Source organism: Bufo gargarizans, chromosome 3 (genome assembly GCF_014858855.1).
Source record: "Bufo gargarizans isolate SCDJY-AF-19 chromosome 3, ASM1485885v1, whole genome shotgun sequence".
Taxonomy (NCBI): domain Eukaryota; kingdom Metazoa; phylum Chordata; class Amphibia; order Anura; family Bufonidae; genus Bufo; species Bufo gargarizans.
In genome coordinates this window covers 234,489,209-234,512,681 of record NC_058082.1, presented here as the reverse complement: position 1 = coordinate 234,512,681, position 23,473 = coordinate 234,489,209, and the positions used below count along the sequence as shown (strand labels likewise).

At 41.4% G+C, this 23,473-nt stretch overlaps 1 protein-coding gene across 1 annotated transcript in view; it reads left to right on the top strand.

The window, feature by feature from the left end:
- Positions 1 to 1,385: 1,385 nt before the first annotated feature.
- Positions 1,386 to 23,473, top strand: part of FGF14 (fibroblast growth factor 14) — a 610,672-nt gene continuing 588,584 nt past the window's right edge. The window contains exon 1 of the mRNA XM_044287811.1: positions 1,386 to 2,125. Coding sequence (XP_044143746.1) covers positions 1,918 to 2,125 — 208 coding nt within the window. The 5' untranslated portion in view covers positions 1,386 to 1,917. The remainder of the gene's footprint in view (positions 2,126 to 23,473) is intronic.

Sequence of the window (23,473 nt, the reverse complement as noted above, 5' to 3'; positions counted from 1 at the left end):
CAAGCATAGGGGTCAGCAAGGTAACCTGTGTCTACAGCCATTCAGACTTTACTGCTGTAAGGGGCACCGTTAAGACACCCTTCGCACTTGGACTTGCCCTGGACAGACGTGCCTTCAAAACCCTGTATACTACAGTGGACACTACAGCCATCATTACAGGAGTACTACTGCCTGCCATATAGTCTACCGAGAGAAACTTTAGCAAGATAGAGCTCCGGCTCCTCAGGGGCTCATTGCAAATATATTCTGGATCTATCTTGTATGCACCGGCAGCACGTCGCCCCTACAGTACTTTACGTCTGTGTGCTTTTGGAATGGATATAATGGAGGCAAGTTCCATTATGTAATATATTAGTAGATATTTTTCCTAGAATCATTGTATCGCTTCTAGAAGCGAATGTGGTGCCATATGAAAGCAGTATATGGCGGCACACAGAGCACCTACAGCTCTATAATACAGACTTGTATGGACTCCATAGGCCGCTATACAGGGTCTATGCACTTCCTGAAGCATCTCTTTTTTGGGACTATTTCATAACGGCAGACTAAAGAAATTCCAATGTATGGATCTTGTATATAATAGATAAAGAAACCTTATACCACTGAATACAACTTATCTGAAATGAATTGTACTTCCATAATTTCACTTTTTTCATATCCATTTTTTTCACTTCCATCTATTTAGACCGAATAGCTTGTTCAGATGAATAGGATGAGATAAAATATTAATTGTCTGGAAAGTTAAAATGCGTGTCGTAGGGATGAAAAAAAAAAAAGAAGCAAGATGTGCACACACGTACACGCTAGTGTGGGGTTGTCATAGTAACCAAAGAAATTAATAAAACAATGCACAAGACTTTTTACATAACGAGGCGTGCGCAGAAGGTAACATGCTAGCATCATACAACGCTACAGCCGGCTGCCCGCCACCTGACTGCATGTGGGCACCGCATTGCTATTGTTTGTGCTGTCAATGCAAATATCCACCACTTCATACACTATTCCTCCTATGCAGGACATGTAACATGAGACCATGCTAAATCCTGAATGCTTGTGCTGTATCTGGAAATGAAAGTGGTCTACCAAAAGTAGGCAAGAAATAAAGGAGCAGGAGGCGATGCGTGCCAATGTTTAAATGTTGCCATGCATATACATTAACCTTAGCAGTGCCTTATGATGTTTCAGAATTGTGTCTCATCATGAGGTGAAAAAAAAAGTGTCTATTTGATAGGGTTCAAATAAAGCTTTTTTATAAAAAAAAAATGGAAAAAAACCTCCAACTCCTCCTACTCTATCTGTGCCTGCAATTCAGAGGCAAGCACAGGGAGTGAAAGACAGGGAAATGTATTTCTAATGCACACCAGTGCTTGGAGCAGCAGCAGGGAGAGTGCGAGCAGGGGAGAGATCCGTCTCTCTTTCCACCCACAGTGATCATCTGGATTTCCATCACTTCTGCTGGCTGACTTGGAGCAGCAGGTTAAATAAGATCACTGGGGATTGCTGGTAATAATATTGACACTTGCAGAGGGGAGTTTTTACCATCATCATCTGGGTGATATTTGTTATGTTTGGTACTACAACTGCAGTCCTTTAGTATCATGTATCCTGCCTTGGCTTCGGATGCTCTACAGATCCACCCTTCCTTGTAACCATCAAGTGCAATGGTTTCTACTTCGGGGATGGTACATGTCTCACTGCTCCAAGATTAGTTTTTTTTGGCCTCTCTTGGGATTTCTTTAGCTTACTTTCATTTGGCTGCATGCTGGAAAAGAGAAAATTGCACACTTTGGTGTTGGTGTAGTAATACTCATTAATCTTACCCTGATCTGAGAAGATACAACACAGCTCTCTTAACTGAGGCGTCTAGGAAGAAATAACGCTTGCACGGAAACTAGACTAGGAAAATCATCGTTTTCTATGGTTAAATTGGTACCCTTGTTCTGGAGAACTGATCACAATCTCTTATTATGCAACAACAAGGATTTCTTCGTTCTCAGGGTGTCTAAGCTGCTGGATTGCTTTTCGCCCAAATCAATGTGGTTTCTTTGGAACATTTTCAGCAAAGGAACGCATATGCTGCAGTGTCTTTGTGGCAAGAGTCTTAAGAAAAACAAGAACCCAAGTGGTAAGCATGAAAACCAAAATCCACATTGCATGATTTCATATCATTCTTATCTTCTCAGGAGCACCGGATCTTTAATGAGATTAGAGAAGGAAATCATCTTGCCATGGGTCCGACGTAATGTTTATGTACCGTACCTCCAGCCTTCATTTTTCAATCTAATTGGCTTGAAAAGCTATGTGATTGAGGTCTGGAGCGTGGGCTCCTTTCCATGAGGAGTGGCAACTTTGTGTGTTTTGTTTTTTTTCCCCTTAAGATTTCTTTGGCGACTATTGCAATGGCAGGTAGCTGGCATGAAGCGTACGCCCCTTCCAGTGCAAGCCCTGGCTTTAGTAGGGTTCTGTACATTGGCTATGGCACTGACATCCTGCAATACTTTCTGATTTGCTTGCAGATATTCCAACCACGAACAACCTCTCAAAAGTAAAAAAATAAAACAACCCCAAAAAAAAAACTGTTTGGCAGGCTGCTACTCATTTCTGCCTCTACATAATACCCTGGGAGCATGGCAGTGCCATTCAGATGAAATCACAGCCTAAGTGAACATATTGGGAAGATTTCTTTCTCCAGGTTCTCAATACATACAAGATTTCCATGCAGCATCACTGGCGCTTTTATGTGATGCAGTGAAAAGAGCCAGCACAGGGTTAATATTTGCAGTATACTGTGTAGGCTCCTTCCAGCAGGAGATTAACAGCATTTCTTAGTCCCATTCATTTTTCAGGACTCCTTTTGTGAAGCTCCTCGGGGCTTTGTTCAATCTTATCAAAAGGAAAAACACCAGCCTTATCAGACATATTTATAAAAATGTCTATTGTTTATGGAGAGAAGGGATCTCGGTGTCGCTGGATTTGGTTTGCCCCTATGGCCTGCATTTATCTGTTGCAAGGCATGCAGACAGTGGGTCTACATGATTCTAATGAAACATCTTCTCTTCCATTTCTCTGGTCCTGCACGACCTGCAGTTCCTTTAGCCCCCAGTCCCATCAACAGCAATAAATCCCTGGTTTGTCTCTGACGTTGGCACTGCAGTGTAGTAGATCATAGATTTTTTTTTTGGGGCAATTGTGACATCCCAACACCAACAATGGCCAGAACCTGTAGGGTCACACTTTGCTGGGCTAGGACAGCATTGTTGTCAGTGTTTTCTGCCTCCCTGTTTCCATTGAGCTGCTAATTATTTCAGGGGAGTGATGCAAGGTTTTGCAGGACTGGATTTTTCTAAGTGTGTGTTGTCATATCATTCTGCAGCAAAGAGTACTTCTTGGAATACCAAAGAGGTGGAAATCTCCTGGCTGTCTGCTGGCAGGTCTGAGGGCCAGCTCTTGGTTGTGTTACCCACTCCTGGAGGCTACCAGTTCACAGAGGTTCTCAATTACTGCAGTGAGCTAGAATAGGTTAGATGTGTGCTTAACCTTTCCTCTATTGAAAAACAAGAAACATAGCCTCCAGTCCTAGTCAGGCTGCCTGCATCGCCTGCTTTATATGTAGACAGCAGTGGAGATGCATATAAAACCAAGAAGCACATTTGCACTGGTGTATTTTCCAACAGGCCCAAGACGCAATGTTACAGTTATCGATTTTGTGTTCCTTCCGGTAATATCATTTTCTTTGGATTGATGTGCAATGTGGGGCTAGATATCTACATTTTTAAGTGTGTTCCAAACGTCCCCATAATCTGCGTTGAAAGAATTTTGCTCATGTATGCAAAGTTTATGTAAATGTATAAAATATGTACGTGTGTGTACATCCCTGTTCCATGTACCTATACACACACGCTACAGCAGGTGTTGTGCCTTCAGTCACACTCCACCAGCTGTATTGGAGGCTGCATGTAGGCTTTATTCCCAAGGTACAGATCCTGAAAAGAATTCAATCAATTACCCTTGAGTCCAATACAATCAATGTAACCCTTAATGCACAAATAAAGGATTCCAGGGAAAGATCTTTTCTGTGAAGAGCTTTCAAAGGAACCCATTTGCTCTCGTAAAATTAGATGGAAACTTTCATTCATCATTTGTGACTTCCTTAGCATTACTGTTAGTGCTATCAGCTTTACATATATGTCATTAGGTATAGCCACACAATATTTTACCTTGAAATTCATTTCCGCTTTCGGTGGGTTCCAGGTGATATGTGGCTGCTACTTTTGTTAGGTCAGGTTGCTTTTGAAGTTCCAATGTTTGAACTCTCTATAGCACACAAGCACCTTTTGACCACACTCTTTAGCAGCTTCTTTTCTTTTCTCATTAGATGGTATTAAACCATCCCAGGATACCAATTTGTATATAAATCTTCAATAATGATATTGTCCTTGGGTTTACCAAGAACAGAAGTTGTCAGACTAACCTGATTTGTTTTTATGAGGAGGTGAGTAGTAGCCTGGACAGAGGGGCGGCTGTAGATGTAGTGTTTCTGGATTTTGCAAAGGCTTTTGATACTGTCCCTCATAGACGTTTAATAGGTAAAGTAAGGTCTATAGGCTTGGAAAGTAAAGTTTGCAATTGGATTGAAAACTGGCTGAAGAATCATGTCCAGAGAGTTGTGGTCAATGATTCCTATTCAGAATGGTCCAGGGTTATAAGTGGTGTACCCCAAGGTTCAGTGCTGGGCCCTCTATTATTTAATTTATTTATTAATGATATCGAGGATGTGATTAATAGCGCCATATCTATTTTTGCAGATGACACTAAGCTGTGTAGAACTCTACAGTCTATGGAAGATGTCCAAATACTACATGCTGACTTGAACACTTTGAGTGATTGGGCATCAACTTGGCAAATGAGGTTCAATTTGGACAAATGTAAAGTTATGCATCTTGGTAGTAATAATCTCCGTGCTTCATATGTCCTAGGGTGTCCTTGTGGATGGTAGATTAAATTACAGCATACAATGTCAATCAGCTGCTTCTAAGGCCACCAGGATATTGTCATGCATTATACGAGGCATCGACTCGCGGGGCAGGGATGTGATATTACCACTTTACAAAGCGCTGGTGCGGCCTCATCTGGAATATGCAGTGGAGTTCTGGGCACCAGTCCATAGAAAGAAAGCACTACAGCTGGAAAAGTACAGAGGAGAGCGACTAAACTGATAAGGGGAATGGAGGGTCTTAGTTATGAAGAAAGATTAAAAGAATTGAATTTATTTAGTCTTGAGAAGAGACGTCTAAGGGAGGGCATGATTAACCTGTACAAGTATATAAATGGGCCATGCAAAAAAATATGATGAAAAACAGTTCCATGTAAAATGTGCTCAAAAGACAAGGGGGAACTGCCTCCGACTGAAGAAGAAAAAGTTCAGTCTCCAGAAGCGTCAAAGCTTCTTTACTGTGAGAACTGTGAATCTGTGGAATAGACTTCCTCAGGACGTAGTCACAGCAGGAACAGTGGACAGTTTCAAAAAGGGTTTAGATGAATTCTTAAAAGTAAAAAACATTAATGCTTATGAAAACGTGTAGAAATCTGGGTCTCAATTCCTTCTGGGATTCGCATCCCCACCTATCCCTTGGTTGAACTTGATGGACTTGTATCTTTTTTCAACCGTATTAACTATGTAACTATGTAACATATCTTCACAATTTACTTTGGTATGAAAAATTATGATTAATGATCTTTATCACCAGATCTAATCTAATACAAAGTTAAATTCTGGTGACATCTGTTGTGCTTTATGCTCTCCAGAAATATCCAACATGGTTATTTAGTGGTTTATATCTCAACTAATACTTATTTTATGGGAACATATGAAAATTTTTAATGTTTAAATAGAATTCTGCTAAATACATCCAGTGTAGCTGAGCATCGAATGTGCTCTGACTTTGTTGTATGTTATTTAAGAGGTTATGTCTCATACATTCTCTTCCGACTATCCTCAGTCTTCCTTTTTGAGAGACAGTTGCTTACGCTGAACCAAACTGTGTTTGTCTCTTTGCTCCTGAATTGTTGCAGTTTTGGAAATAATGAAAAGAACTCCATGAATTCTAGAGTATACATCTAATACTATAGAGTATAGATTAATACTAGGTCCACTAATGTCTAGCGGTTAGCTTTTTTAATTATGTTATCCCATGCAGCAGTCTACAGTATATGGATGTTATGCATACATTGATTGATCAATATAGCTCAGCAATTGCCAATTTGAGACCTGAGGCTATATAAGCCCTCATGTCCAGCCATAAATTGGTATAGCTGCCTTCCCCACTAAAATGATCAAGCATGAGCTGTATGCTGAGCGATCTGCCCAACCCTAAAGAACTACTCAAAAGAGCTACTGAGATTTCCCCTGTGTTATGAGGGCACTATGGCATCTTTCCCATATTTTAATATTTTAATTTGAAAAGTCGTGTTGTATGCTTAAGTATATAAATCAATGAAAAGACTTTAAGGCTGGGTTTTCATGGGACATCCAAAACCCCACCCATGCAATGTCTACATGGAATTGTATGTAATAAATCTATTAAATTCTCAAATTTATGCAATCACTGGTCACCATGGTTGGGTGACATTTCCCCTCCATGTCAGATCTGCATTATGTCTACCCTTGGAAGCCAGGTCTTACTCATTCCTGCCAACTACAAATACAGTACAGGAGTGGGGGCAAAGCATGTGTGTGCCTACCTTAGATCTGACTGAATGTCATCTGCAGTCCTTAGATGAAGTCAAAAGTGACAATGTCTTAAGTTGACCACTACTAATATAGATCATTTTGTAGATGTACTGTATGTATCCAGAAGCTCTTGGGCCCCAATGCAAAATAAGAGGGCCTCCTACTATGCAGCATTTACTGTTTGGACCTACTGCTGCCTACTATTGGTCTGGATTTGCTTTCTACTTGTACACTTCCTATAGCTACATCTCTGCATGTACTGTATCAGTTAGGGTCCATTCACACGTCCGTTTTTTCTTTCCTGATCTGTTCCGTTTTTTGCTGAACAGATCTGGACCAGATCTGGACCCATTCATTTTCAATGGGTCCTGAAAAAAAATCTGACATTGTGCTGTCCGTTTTTTTTCAGGACCTATTGGAAATGAATGGGTTCCAGATCTGGTCCAGATCTGTTCAGCAAAAAACGGAACAGATCAGGAAACAAACAACGGACGTGTGAATGGACCCTAAATGTGACATCTAACTGCAGGAAAAGTTCTCAAGATCCACAAGATAAATTTTGCTATACAATATCATCTAAGAAGATGAGCATGCTCAGTTATCAAAGAGTTAGATCTTCTTTAGGGTATTTTGTGAAATTTTAGGAAGTTTCCCCTAATACATTGGTACATGAATATGTCTTCCAACCATTAATTAACCTTTTGTTCTTTTGCTCCTGAAATGTCCTAGTTTTCAATCAATATATCTATATTAATACAATATCTATATTAATACATATTATTTTATATGTATCAGTCTAGTTGTTAGCTATCTATTAGCATGCACGCTATATTGTGTAGAAAAGAAGATAGGTGAAAGGTCAAGCTTCTAAAAATAATACTTTATTTCAGCGGTAAATCGTGTACCATTGTCCTATGTATGGAAATTTTACAGCTGGAATAAAGTATTATTTTTAGAAGCTTGACCTTTCGCCTATCTTCATTTTGCAAGTTGTACAGCCGAGTCTAGGCTGTGTCCGTGCTTCTTGATTGCCGGGTACAGGTGAGCGCTGCCTACTTTCTGCTTGTTACTTATATACACCATTTCCCGAACTCTGGTTTGGTTCCAAATGGTACCTTGGTTCGGCAAATGTTTTTTTACAGTAGAAATTGATTTATGAAGTTATTATGCAAAGTCTCACGAAACTTCGCGAAGTAATAACTTCAGCTTATAGGAGCCAATACATTCTAATACTGTACGGAGCGCTCGCTCAGTACAGTATTCAAACAAAGTATTAAACCAATCGACTTTGGATGTTTTATCCAAAGTCAATTCACTTATCCCTATATGCAATATATGATTCTGACCTAAAGTACTGCATATCAGACATATTCTAACATCCATTTGAGTTCAGACTGTGTTTTGTGAGTGCAATATATTTCCAGCAAAATTAATATTTCAGGTATATACTTACCTGCCAACATTCCTGAACAGAAAGTACCCCAATATGCAGTAAGTATTTCTACAATTCCCTTTATATTTGCTTCTTTTCTGTCAAATGTTCATCCTCTTACAAGACACAGGCTGGTTTGTTGAGTGTATACTGTATGCGTACTGTATATACACTTCCTAAAAGCTTCACAACCAGACATTATACTACTACTGTATAGTATATATCATTTTGTACTGTGAGACATAGAAGGTGCAGAAGCCCCCAAAAATCCTCCAATGTGTCCACAGCCTTTACAAGGGTTCTCCAGGACTAGAACAAAGATGGCTACTTTCTTTCAAAAACAGCACCGCACCTGTCCAGTTTGTCTGCAGCTTAGTCCCATACACTTCAATAGAGCTCAGCTGCAGTACCAGACACAACCTGTGAAAAGGCATGGTGCTGTTTTTGGGATAAAGCACCCATGTTTTTCTAATCCTGGATATTCCCTTTAACTTGGCCACTGGGAACATGAGAACTATAGGGGACATTTATGAATGCTGTAACGCCAATTTTATGGCGTTAAATTGTTGCATGTTTTGGCGCACACAACAGTTTGCTCAAAATCTTGCAACTTTTAGCTTCCCACTGCACTTTTAAAAGTGGAGTAAGACTTTTTTTCAGAAAATAGATCACTTTTATATTGTGCGACACTGGTAAATGTCGCAGCCAATCACAAAGTACGTCAGGTATCCCCCTGGCATACAATCACTTAAAAAGGAGACACCACATTACACATGCAACGAAATTATAAAACCTATGCACCATCTCATAAGTTTAGTGCAGCCCAAAAAAACAAGGCAGACTAAAAGTGACAGAAAGAACAGTTCAATTGATTGCCGTCTATGACTTTATAAAAATAGTGCCACCGGAGACAAATGGCTGGTCAGATATATTTGTTCTAGATCATATAGTTCTAATTCCACAGACTTTTTATATAAGTATATTTTATTATATGTATATTCTTTGCCTTAATAAGAATTGTATCCTGGCAGATATAGGAAATAAAACTTTCCCTAAAGAAAGAATTGTGCTTTCTTCTTTCTCATGCTTGAGTAAAATATGGAAATAAAAAAAATTCTAACCACTGTTGGTCAACTGTTATTACCTGGAGATGCAGCAACTCCCTGTATAAATGTATCCTGCAGCGGCCACTGCAAGAGTAAATGTAGTTTTAGCCACTCATATGAATTGCAGTCCATTAGTACAAGAGCATGAGAGATTTGAAGAGCATCTCCATTCTGGCTCTCAGAGGGGGAAGCCCTCTATGACATCCATATGCCCTAATAGAACACGTGGATGGGGTTGTCCTTATAAGACAATCTATTTGGATCCAAACTTTAAGTATATGATGTCCCTAAGTTCAATAGTGTAACACACTTTTATTTCAAGGCTGCTTGTACTGCTTAAATCATGTAATCTTTGGCACATTCAATGTTCGAATGCTGAAAATAAGGATATCTTTCCCGGCTGCCAGGTACTGATGCTAATCTTAGTTATTCCTTCTCTTGCCTGCTAGCCTTAGAGATTGCTAGGGCTCTGATCGCAGCAAAGGCAAAGCTGCAAAGAAAAGCAGATTATTCTGAAAATAAGAAGCCATGATAACATGGCTCTTCTGCTTACTAATTAGCTAACGGCTACTCTTCCAGGTCTTTGGTACAGCCCTGGGTGATGTCAGCCTGCTGAGTAATATGGATGGGGGTGTGAAAGCTGTGAATGTCCATGTTAGAATAAGCTTGTGGAGGGGATTCGTAGAGATCATGAACATCCCAACAAGGTGAATACCCTACCTAAAGTGTGGTTGGTTTGACTAGTTGATAAGTGTGTATTGGTATAGTTAGTACCATGTAGTGGCTAAAATGTGTCCAGAAACCACGTAAACGAGGAAGTCCGGATAATGACCATGTGGTTTCAGCCATCAAAACAGTGAATTTTATAACAGTCAAAGGTATGGACCCATACACTTGTGTCGTTTTCAGCTGCACCTCAGCAGTGGCTACCCTGAAATTGTCATCTACCAAAAATTATCCCCCACACCATCAATGGTCTTTTTCACTCTGTCCTAACCTTTCTAGCTTACACCATAGGTCTGTATTTTTCTGACTAAGAAAACAGGAGTGCGGCACATAAGAGAAATAAAGAAAACCTTTCCAAAAGGACTTAGCCTGGACCGAAAGTAAAGCTGTACAAAAGGTCCCTAAGCTTGAGCGCTATCATAGTACACATACTATGCAGCCCAGAAGATTTCAATGGAAAATCCTAGTCTACTATATATGTACAGTATATTAAGAGATTAGAAAAACAGTGCCTCTCTTGTCCATGGACTGCAGGTGGTATTGCAGTTTAGTATCTTGCACCTGACTACAATCCTTATTGATCACATTACTAATACAATTAACTCTGAATTGCAGTTCATTCTGTACAGGATGCAGTATTAAGGTTGACTTTTATCAAAATTCGGTCAAAGACCTTGGTTAACACTACATGTCAGTACTCTCCTGGGACACAGCATGAGAAGGTTTGGCCTGTCTGGTCATAATTATTTGAAAGGAGAAAGTCCGAGCAGATGCAGCCTACAACCCGGAGATTCACTGACAGCTCTGGGAAGTAGGATATCAGTCATATGGGGTGGGGGTGGTGGATGTGTTCATCTGGCATCAGGAGTGCCTTGAAGATTCCCTGTGTGTTGTCTGATCTCTACATATTAAATAAGAATAGTACAGGTTTTATTCAGCTTTTTCCGGCCCGGACTTGATAAAGGCTATATACCGGTAATGGTAAATTTCTCTATGTGTGTCCAGTGATTGCAGTGCCATGCCATCAGTACAATTGTATATATTCTTCTTCCTCGCCATGCAAACATTTCTACCATTCGATGAATAAGGACTCCACTGATAAACTGAAACATTCACACTGGATGCAGTCTGGATGCAGTGGAAAGAGAGGAGAACCTAAAACCTTCTACTTCTTTTTTATACATTCTCAGACTTGGATCAGAAAAAGCTGCAGCAAAATGTGAACACAGCAATTAACGGTGGAATGAAAAACTGCCGTCCTATTTTCTTCTGTAGAATAACCAAAACTGAACTTACCAAACTCAGGCAAGAAGCTTTGTAGAAGCCAAATAAGCGCGTGCACGGCGAGAACACTGAGGTGTCCAAACGGCTGTAGTCCATGACAATAGCTACTATAGAATAAGCAAATCAGCTCTTGAGAGACTTGGAAAGTCTAGATCTTTCATTTTCCTTTGGGGACGTCCACATGTAAGGGAGAAGCAGTGGATTTTCCACAAATGATAATCTAAAGCATTTTGCAGTAGCAGCAAAGTGAATTTGAACAAATCTCATCCACATGGAAATTTACCTAGCTGTGTAGATTTCAAATATCAATTCAAAGCTGTGGATTTTCACTGCATATTTCTATCCGCATATAACTCATATATGTGTAGTACTGATAACACAAGTATGTTTCTAATATCTGGTATTGTCATGAGATAACCCATGTAAGCCACAACCTCGTGTGTATTGGCTTTATTATTATTACCTACAGTTTATTTTCTTCAATGTTGCTTGCTTTTTAACTTTTCTGTTAATGCCATATTCACATCTGGTCACTTATGGCACATTGATAAGAGGCATAAATATCTGATAGGAACTGGTCCCAGAGATGAGATCTACACCTATCTCAAGAACAGGTCCCCTCGATGAGTGAAGAGTACACCGCAGAAGTGCAGTTTACTCCATTCACTGCTGTTCTGTTAATGCCATATTTCCATCTGGCCACTTATGGCACATTGATAAGAGGCATAAATATCTGATAGGTGTAGGTCTCACCTCTGGGACCCGCTCCTATCTCAAGAACAGGTCCCCTCGATGAGTGAAGAGTACACTGCGGATGTGCAGTTTACTCCATTCACTGCTGTTCTGTTAAAGACACATCCCCATCTGGACACTTATGGCACATTGATAGGAGGCATAAATATCTGATAGGTGTAGGTCTCACCTCTGGGACCCGCTCCTATCTCAAGAACAGGGCCCCTCCATGAGTAAAAAGCACACTGCACATGTGCAGTTTTCTCCATTCACTGCTGTTCTGTTAAGGACATATTCCCATCTGGACACTTATGGCTAGGGATCGACCTATTATCGGAGTTACCGATATTATCGGCCGTTTTTCATGATTTTCAAAGTTATCGGTGTCAGCATCTAACCTTGCCGATAATGCGTCCAGCGCGCTATCACAGAACATGAGCGCACTGCTGTCAGCGCGTTCATGTTCCCTCAGCAGCACAGGGGAGAAGGAGTCACTATCTCCCTCCCCCCTGTGCCGCGCTGTCAATGAGGAGAGATAAGAGGAGGAGGTGCGGGTGCACTGCGCCACCAATGGTAATTAACATCTAATACAAATACAGGAGGCGGTGCCCAGCCTATATGACAGGAAGCTGCGATCAGCGGCAGTTAATTCCTCAGGTGCCGCACCTGAGGGGTTAACTGCTGCCGCTGATTGCAGCTCCCCGTCAGAGGCAGGATGCTGGCTATGTGATTCTGCGCTGACACACCCGCCTCCTGTATTAAACGTTAATTATCATTGGTGGTGCAGTGCGCCCTCCCCCTCCCCAGTATTAAAAACATTGGTGGCACAGTGCGCCCCCCCCCCACCCCCAGTATTAAAAACACAGGGTCCCCTCCACTCCTCTTCATTGGTGGCAGTGGCAGCTTCTGATCAGAGCTCCAGCAGTGTAATCCTGGGCCGCTACTGAAGCCCTGGCTGCCATAGTCAGCTCCCTGCTACTGTGTGTACTATGCACAGGGCAGCAGGGAGAGTGTGATATACTATTCACCCTAATAGAGCTCTATTAGGGTGAATAGGACAAGGGATTAAAAGATCCTAGGTTCTAGCCCCTAAGGGGGGGAATAGTTATTAAATAAAAAGTAAAAAAACAAGCAAAAAAAAGTTTAAAAAACCCACCAAAATATTAAGTATAAATGACCCCCTTTCCCAATTTTACATATAAACAATAAGTAAATAAACATATCACGTATTGCCATGTCAGAAAAGTCCAAACTATTAAAATCTAAAAAAAAAAATATATATGGTGAACGCCGTAACAGAATTTTTTTATTTTCAAAAAATGAAAATGCACAGAATATCGGTACAAGTTATCAGCTATTGGCCTGAAAGTTCACAGGTTATCGGTATGGGCTCTAAAAAAATCAATATTAGTCGATCCTGGCACATTGATACGAGTCATAAATATCTTATAGGTGTTGGTCTCAACTCTGAAACCTGCTCTTATCTCAATAACAGGGCCCCTCCAAGAGTGAAGAGCACACCGTACAGTTTTTTACATTCACTGCTATGGGACTTCCAAAAATAGCTGAGCGCTTGTGCGGCATGCTCACCTTTCATGATTGGGCCCAGTGCTGAACAGGCCAACCAGAGTACCAGAGGATCCTTCAAGGTCCTGGAGAAAGAAAAAAACAAAAAAACATTTGGAGCTGTCTTTGGATAGAATAATTTGCCATTACAGTCTATTTCTTTGAGTCCAAACCTATTAGACTTTATTGATGACATGGGGTTGGACTCCTAGAACAATTTCCTCTGGTGGACCCAAGGAACCTCAGTCCAAACCTCATGTGGCCCCACTCCTTTAAGGTACAGCTATAATGTAACTGTAGCTTAGTTTTTTGGTAGTCTAAGATGGAAAGGTCCTAGGTAGGTATGTGTAGAGATGATTCAAACTATATAAAGTGTATCCACCTTACCTGGAGTTTTAACACAGAAGGATTTCCTTTGATGCCCCTGGCCTTTTGAAGAAAATACAGACAATGCTTATGGCTGTGAATGACAAAATATGTCTGTGTCTGTTTTTGGGGTACTGAAAACAGCATAGGAATGTCCCTGAAGATGGCATTGCTTCTATTCTACAATCTTTCATTGGAATCCATCTCGTTCAGAAAGCTGGTGAATAATAATATATTATTTACTTTGAAAGGAGCAGTTCTAGGAGCAGAGGAGTTCCCGTCACATCCAGTATTTCATTGTTTCCTTTCTTTTAGCACACCGCTATATTATTTCTGTGAAAGGCCCCTTTGCTTTGCTCTGTGTCACACACCATTAAAATGTACAGCCAGTTCCTAGGTACATTGTCTAAAAATATTACTGAATTGCATAATATGCAACTGCTTTAACCAACCAAGTCATTAGTATTAGGGATTTCCAGTGTTGACCAGGAGAGAGCCACACTACAATTTACAGGCAGGCTGCAGACTGCTGAAACGGGCAGTTTTCTGTATGGGTTGCTGATGTTCTCCAAGAGCTAATAGATTATGGCCAGCACTCCATAGACATTTCAGTGGTGTACGAAAAGACTGGAAACATCAACCTACTTACAACTTATGGAAATACATGTCATATAACATAAGTATTTTATACTTTAAAGGGTCACTGAGTGTTGACAAAACTTTTGATATGTCATATGTGGCGGGGGTCTGAGTGCTGAGACTCCTGCCGATCACTAGAACAAGAAGAGAAGTGCTTGCATACCATGTTCTCGCTCCTCACTGCAAGATGGCCCATAGATATCTCCTCCTTCTAGCAATCGGTGGGGGTCTCAGCAAGTACATTAAAAACTGAGATACACGTTTAGGGTATATTTACATGAACTCTTTTTTTCAGTCTTGCAAGGTTTTTTGCAGAATTTTTTGAAATTGCACATGTGAATGAGTCAGTTTTGCCAAAACATTTGTGATTTTGCGAAACTGTTGCTTTTTTTGTCTCAAAAATGGTTTCCTATAGACATATCCTATACCATTCTCTGTGATTTTGGCAAAGAGCCTTCTTTTTGAAAGTAAAAATGCCTTACAGTATTGTGGAAAATGAGAAACAATTCAACATTTTTCCAATGTTTTTTTTAGCACCATATAGGGAGGGGGGCGGGACTTTTATGCATTTTGCAATTACAACAAAGAGGGGATAGAACTGGCTTAGTTGCCCTTAGCAACCAATCATATTCATCCTTTCATTTATCACAGCTCCTTTGGAAAATGAAAGGTGGGCTTTACACCAGTTTGATAAATCTCCCCCAAAAAGTCTAACATTTTTAATGAAAGATAGACTAGGCATGATATGCTAAATATGTAGTTTATGCAGAATTTTGTGTGTTTTTCGCTGCATTTCTGAACCACAATCTGCATGTGTTAGGCTAGTTTCACACTAGTGCTAAAGCAATGTGGCAGGCTGTTCCTGGCAGAGGAGTTCTCTGGATCTGACATAGCCGGATAGTGCTGCATGCCCACCAGACCCCATAGATAAAAAGGCAACAGAATTTATCTCAGGGAGCGGCTGGATCCTTGCCAGTTTCTCTTATAGTCAGTGGGCTCTGGCATTGATTGGCACGTCCTGGCTAGGCCAGTTCCAAAGAACTCCAGTAGGCTGTCCCTCTGCTGGGATAGCCTAGCGCAGTGGTCAGCAACCTGCGGCTCTAGAGCCACATGCGGCTCTTTAGCCCCCTGATATTGGCTCTTCCAGGTGCGGGCTCACATGTACAGTGCGATAGCATTTTCGTTGCCCGCAGCAAAAATAGGTAGGAGGGTGAAGACCAGGAAGTGGTGAAGGCTCTGTACTCACCGCTTCCTGGTCTTCGGTTGTAGGCTGTGCAGGGCTGCGCACAGTGTGAGGCACTCTGTGACGTCACTCTGTGCACGCCAGTTCACAGCACAGCCGACAGCAGGAGGAACACAGAGCGCGGGTGGTGAGGAGCAGCGGCATCCAGGAGCCGGAGAGGTAAGTGCTTTTTTATTTTATGAAACTTGGGGCTGATCTGAGGCAATGAGGTGATGAGAATCATAATGGGGGATATGAGAGGCATCATGGATGATAATGGTGATGATGAGAGGCATCATGGTTGATAATGGGGATGATGAGAGGCATGGGGCTCTTATCTGAGGTCTGATTGAGGGGGTCATTTACTTTGGGGTCTGAGCTGACATCTGATCTCAGGGAGGTCTTATTAACATTGAGGTTCTGCTTAAGTGCTTGAGGCATAAGGTCACTGACTTTTTGAATGTTCGTATTGCGCTTCAAACAATACCTTCATGGGAATAGGGGTTCTAAGTTAGTCTCCAACCTTATTAAGAACCAAAGAAATAAATCCTTTATTCAAGCCATCAAATCAGCCTCAGGCCCCCGACTTATTAATACTCCAGCGATAGCTCAAGAGTTTTGCTCCTTTTATTCAAATCTGTATAACCTCCCAATACCCCTCACCAGCCAGCAAATCGAGACACGCACGTCGGAGTTCCTTAGCTCTATTAACATCCCAAGAATTTCTGAGGTCGGTATACATCAGCTGCTTCAACCGTTTACAACGGAAGAGGTAGAAAAGGTTCTAATGTCTATCCCTTCAGGCAGGAGTCCCGGACCTGACGGTTTTCCAAGCTCATATTACAAAAAGTATAAAGATATTTTAGTCCCACATTTTGTCACGGCATGCAATCTCCTCCTTACAGGTGGCTCTCTGACCCCACAAGCCTAGGAAGCGCACATAACGATTATCCATAAAGAAGGGAAGGATAAGGAAGCATGTGGAAGTTACAGGCCGATTTCACTGCTGAACACAGATTTGAAGTGGTGGGCTAAACTGCTTAACAGCAGGATGTCAGGGTTGCTCCCTGGGCTTGTGGGTGAAGAACAGGTAGGTTTCGTTGCAGGTAGAGAGGGTAGGCATAATATCAGTAGAGTCATACATGCGATCACCCACGCCATCAAATCTAAGTCCCCTCTTGTACTCCTGGGCACAGATGCGGAGAAGGCGTTCGATAGGGTTAGCTGGGCCTATATGGAGAAAGTACTACAAGCCTTTGGCTTCCCTGAAGGCCTCATCAGAGCTGTCTATACTCTATACTCTGCACCATCTGCGAGAGTACTAGTCCATGGCACCCTATCGAATGCCTTCCAAATTAGAAACGGTACTCGTCAAGGATGCCCATTATCCCCCACCTTGTTTGTACTCACCCTAGAGACGCTTCTTCCTAAGTTCCGCCAATCCCCCACGATCAAAGGAGTGAAACTAGGCAGATTTACTGCTCCTGATGATTTACTGCTCCTGTTGTAAAATCCTGAAGAGGCTTTGCTGGAGGTTATGCAGATTTTCGAAACTTTTGGGGTTATCTCAAATTTTAAGATAAATTTCGATAAGTCGGAGGCCCTTGGCGTTTCCCTCCCAGCTGTCCTGCGTACTAAGGTCAAAGCCCTCACACCATTCAAGTGGCCTACACAAGCAATAAAATATTTGGGGGTGACGATCCCGATGGACCCCAAGTTGTTGTTTAGTCTTAATTTCCCCCCGCTACTCTCCAAAGTCACCTCTATTCTCTCTAAGAGCAGCTCTCCTTTCCTAACCTGGCTAGGCAGGAAAAATGTCCTCACCACCTACATCCTGCCGCTGATAATGTACACCTTGAGAGCCCTACCCATATCGGTACCTGTTAGTTTCATTAATAAACTACAATCCATCATGAGCAGTTATTTGTGGGATAAGAAGCACACTAGAATGTCCTTTCGCCTTCTTTCCCGAAGAAAGAAACATGGGGGTATCTCCCTCCCTGACCTATCAACCTATATACAGGCTATTAGTTTGGAAAGGTGGCTTAAACTGGCCAGACAAGAGACATTCTGTATGCATGTAGATTTAGAATTGGCCCTGTTGGGTAAGGAATTGTTCCATAGGTTATGGACACCTGAGAGGACAGGAGAAGGGACCAAAGTAGATAGCGTACTCACCAGAGGAATGCTGCATATTTGCCATAAGTCTTTGGTCTTAACATCTGCTCAGGACAAGATTTCTCCCTTAGCTCCTATCTCAGTTATCCCCACACTACTATTCCCACAAATTAAATCTCCATCAGACATTTGGCTATCAATGTCACATCACAGATTAGGAGATTTGAAAGGGTTACAGATCACTTCCGACTTCTATACTGCCCTCTCGGGTGTACCTGCCCTTGGTAAAGATTTCATTCAAAGAAATGACTTTGAGAATGCTTGTAGGCAGTTTATGATTTTCAAATTTACCCCTCTCCCTGATCCATCATGGTTGGAGAATTATGTTCTGCTGCCAAATTTACCTCATAAATGCACCACCCTCATTTATAGGCAGATTCTAAGTGAGAGCTATTCTAGCGTACCGCCCTGGGTTGCTGAGTGGGGAAAAGAACTCCACCTTGAATTTAGTGACACTGACAGTAAATGGATTCAGAAATCTTCGCACGGCTTTTCCAAGTGCATAAAAATTCAAGAAAACTCTGTTAAGACAGAGTTGCGTTGGTACAGAACCCCCGAGTTCCTTTTTTTCAAATTTCAAAAGAGATTTCAAACATTGAGGTTCTGATTAGTGGTCTGACCTGAGGTGTAATGAAAAATATTTTTTTCCATATTGTCCTCCTCTAAAACCTATGTGCGTCTTATAGGGTAAAACGTTGTGGAGTGAAATAAGATGTAGTGTCGAGGATTGAGAAAGGTATGTTCAGATGGTTAGGAATACCCTTATGAAGTAAATAACAATGTACCTTCCTATATATTTGAAGTTTAAAAAATTTGGCTCTCAAAAAAATAAAAATCGCTGTTTTGTCAATATTTGGCTCATTTTACTAATAAGGTTGCCCACCACTGGCCTAGCGGATTGCAGTCTAACTTTAGTGTGAAAGTAGCCTTACTTGCAGATTTTGATGCAGATTTGCGCCAGATCTCCCAGATCCTAGCACATCCAATGTGATGGTAGGATGTCCACTGGCTTGGGCGTAGGTCACTGAAGATAAAGCAGAGGATGATCACCTTCTCTATCCTTTAATGGTCTATAAGGGTGGGTGGGACTGCTTTGGCCCTAATAGACCTAGTCACAGAGCACCCACTGTGTCAAGGGGTGACCCTGTCCAGGACCCATCCTGGCGTAAGATCTAGTAAGTACACAGTGAGTCACTTCACTTAAAGGGAACCTATCATGTGGATATTTGATTATAATCTAATTATATACAATTATTAACTACTAAAAAGTACCTTAGATGTATTCACTTACTGGTGTGACAGATGGTTACCTCATAATATACACACAAAGATGCCACATGCCGTATGCTAATGAGCTGATTCGAGTCCGGCGTGATGTCATTGAGTCCAGCATATATTTAATTCAGAGCTATAGCCACTCCCCTGCCCACCTGCTGCTGATTCATATGGAAACAAACTGTCATTCAGCAGCAGGTGGGCGGGGAGTGTCAGGAGCTCATGAATATTCATGACTCATCATTATCAGCTGGAGCTTTTCAATACAAGATGTTGGCAGATTGACTGGGTCAATTAAAGAAAGTGACCCAGCATTTTTCTAAGAGAATCAGTCACTTATTTATGTTGCCCTTAGGCTAGTTTCACACTAGCGTTCGGCTGTCCGCTCGTGAGCTCCGTTTGAAGGGGCTCACGAGCGGACCCGAACGCTTCCGTCCAGCCCTAATGCAGTCTGAATGGATGTGGATCCGCTCAGACTGCATCAGTCTGGCGGCGTTCAGCCTCCGCTCCGCTCAGCAGGCGGACACCTGAATGCTGCTTGCAGCGTTCGGGTGTCCGCCTGGCCGTCTGGAGGCGTGCGGATCCATCCAGACTTACAATGTAAGTCAGTGGGGACGGATCCGTTTGAAGATGCCACAATATGGCTCAATCTTCAAACGGATCCGTCCCCCATTGACTTTCAATGTAAAAGTCTGGACGGATCCGCTCAGGCTAATTTCACACTAGCTTTTTTTTTGCCAATATAATGCAGACGGATCCGTTCTGAACGGAGCCTCCGTCTGCATTAATATGATCGGATCCGTTCAGAACGGATCCGATCGAACGCTAGTGTGAAAGTAGCCTTAGTTAGGACACCATAAGGGTCCATTCACACGTCCGTTATTTCTTTCCTGATCTGTTCCGTTTTTATGTGGAACAGATCTGGACCAGTTCTGTACCCATTCATTTTCAATGGGTCCTGAAAAATTTTTTACATTGAGCTGTCCGATTTTTTTCAGGACCCATTGAAAATGAATGGGTACAGAACTGGTCCAGATCTGTTCCGCAAAAAACGGAACAGATCAGGAAAGAAACAACGGACGTGTGAATGGACCCTAAAACTGGTGACAGGTTCCCTTTAAAGGGAAGCTGTCACTGGGATTTTGTGTATAGAGCTGAGGACATGGGTTGCTAGATCGCCGCTAGCACATCCGCAATACCCAGCCCCCATAGCTCTGTTGCTTTAATTGTGTAAAAAACACATATGCAAATTAACCTGAGCTGAGTCCTGTACGTGAGATGAGTCAGGGACAGGACTCATCTCAGATTAATTTGCATATGTATCAAATCATTTTTTTGACACAACAAAAGCACACAGAGCTATGGGGCTGGGTATTGCGGATGTGCTAGCGGCCATCTAGCAACCCATGTCCTCGGCTCTATACACAAAATCCAGGTGACAGCTTCCCTTTAAATGATCATACTGGATGAACAGGGACTAGGTCATGATTTGGATCACTGTGTTTATGTATTGTTTATCCTATGGTTGCTTCTAACAAAGCCTAGACAGATGCTTAGCTTATTTGGCACATGAGAGGGACATGAGTTAAGTGTGTGTATTAATTGCTTGCACCACACAAGTGCCAATGCCAAACAGCAATTTCCACTGCATAAACTGACAAAAGGGAATATAGTTAGCATCCATTTTGGCAGAACCAGACAATTTTATTTATAAGCCCTTACTGAATTTCTATGTGACAGTCTTTAACAGCGGGAGCATTCATTTTTTTTGTTTACATACATAGGAGTAGGAAGGAAGAGTCCTTTTGGCAGTGCATGGAGGCAATGTGCCTACCTGTACAGAGGTGTTCATTCCATTTAGCAGAAAGCAGAAGGCTTTGTATGAATGAATGGAATAAGACAGAAAAAAATCTATGTATGAAACGTCATTTCATCTGTTCTCTTCTAAAAACTAATACTGCTTACCAAAGCCATGACAATGTGTGGTTAGAACATGCTTCTCATTACTAGCGCATGTCAATAGACCCTAATGCCTTCAAAAGGCCACCTTGAAGAGAGATGTGTTATCCAGGGGGCCTAGCGGGAAAGCTTCCCACTGTCTATAAAGGACTAATTTCAGAACTCACAACTGGAGAGACCTAATGAAAAAATGCTCTTATATTATACCTTGAAAAATATTAGTGAGGAATGGGATTAGTTTCCATTGTGTGAGACTTGACTAGACTTGAGCCAGTCAATAGCCAAAATCTGTAGTACTTTTGGGTGCAGTGGAGAGTTTGGTTGAGGATCAGGTTCAGGAACTGATGAAAAATGGGCTATATATGGAGATCAGTTAGATCAGGAGATGTGATAGACCTCCCTAAAAACATATGTTTTAACCCCTTCTACCCCAGGCGAGTTTTTTGCCCTCCTGCCCATGACATTTTTTTCAAATTTGACAGGTGTCACTTTATGTGGTAATAACTTTGGAACACTTTCCAAGCCATTCTGAGATTGTTTTCTCGTGACACATTTTACTTCATGACATATAAATTTGAGTCCATTTTTTTCACCTTTATTTATAAAAAAGATCCCAAATTTACAAAAAAAATTGAAAAATTCACAATTTTCAAAATTTCTATTTATTTAACATTCCCCATATGTCTACTTTACGTTGGCATAATTTTGTAAATGTCATTTTATTTTTTTAGGACGTTAGGCTTAGAATTTTAGAAGCAATTCTTAAAATTTGTAAGGAAATTTCCAAAACCCATTTTCTTAAAGACCAGTTCAGTTATGAAGTCACTTTGTGGGGCTTACATAGTAGAAATCACCCATAACTGACCCTATTTTAGAAACTACACCCCTCAAGTTATTCAAAACTGATTTTACAAACTTTTTCTGGCAGATTTTCCATAATTTAATCATTTTTTTCTGTAACACATCAAGGGTTAGCAGCCAAACAATACTCAATATCTATTTTGCAGTTTACAGAAACACCCCACATGTGGTGGTAAACTGCTGTAAGGGCACACAGCAGGAGGCAGAAAGAAAGGAACGCCGCATGGTTTTTGGAAGGCAGATTTTTCTGGATTGGTTTTTAGACACCCTGGTTTATTTGAAGACCCCCTGATGCACTGCTACAGTATATACTCCCGAAAAATTACCCCATTTTGGAAACTTCGGGATAAGGTAATAGTTTTGTTGGTATTATTATAGGGTACATATGTTTTTTGATAGCTCTATATTATGTTTTTGTGAGGCAAGGTAACCAAAAAATGGCTGTTCTGGCACAGTTTTCATTTTTTGTTTTTTACAATGTTCATCTGACAGGTTAGATCATGTACTATTTTTATAGAGCAGGTTGTTACGGACATGACAATATCTGAAATGTCTACTTGATCGCTCGCTGTTGCAGTTTTTGTGATGTAAGGTGACAAAAAATGGCTTTTTGGTACAGTTTTTATTTTATTTCTTTTACGATGTTCATCTGAGGGGTTAGGTCATGTGATATTTTTATAGAGCAGGTCGTTACGGCTGCAGCGATACCTAATATGTCTCCTTTTTTATTTCATACGTCTATTTGATCGCTTGGTGTTACACTTTTTGTGATGTAATGGCTTTTTTGGCACTGTTTTAATTATTATTTTTTTTACAGTGTTTATCTGATGGGGTATATTATGGGATATATTTATAGAGCTGTTCGTTATGGATGCGGCAATACCTAAAATGTGTGTATTTTCTTTTTTTTCTATTTTGTATTGTAAAATCAGGGGAAAGGGGCGTTTTTTTTTACTTGAAACTTTATTTTGTATTATTTAAAAAAAACTTTTTTTGCCTTTCTTTTTACTTTCTTTCTGTTCCACTCTGGGACTTCAAATTTTGGGGGTCTAATCCCCTCTGCAATGCATTGCAAATGCGTCTGTATTGTAATGCATTGCCTGTTAGTGTGTTACACTGAGTAATACACTAACAGTTGCCTAGGGACCCAGCCTGGGGCTGGATCTCCTCGGCTTCCGTAGAAGGCAGGTCCCGATGCCTTGCAAGGCATTGGGCAGCCTCTGAAAGGCATCGGGCTGCCTTCTCACCCAACGGGTCTCCGTCCCCGATGTGATTACTCACTGACCGCAAACACCTTCAGTGACTGCCGAGGGCCTGCAGTGATTAGGCGCGCTATGTCCCGGTGCCCGCCCGATCACATGACATAATAGTACGTCAAATTGCGGCAAATCACCTGC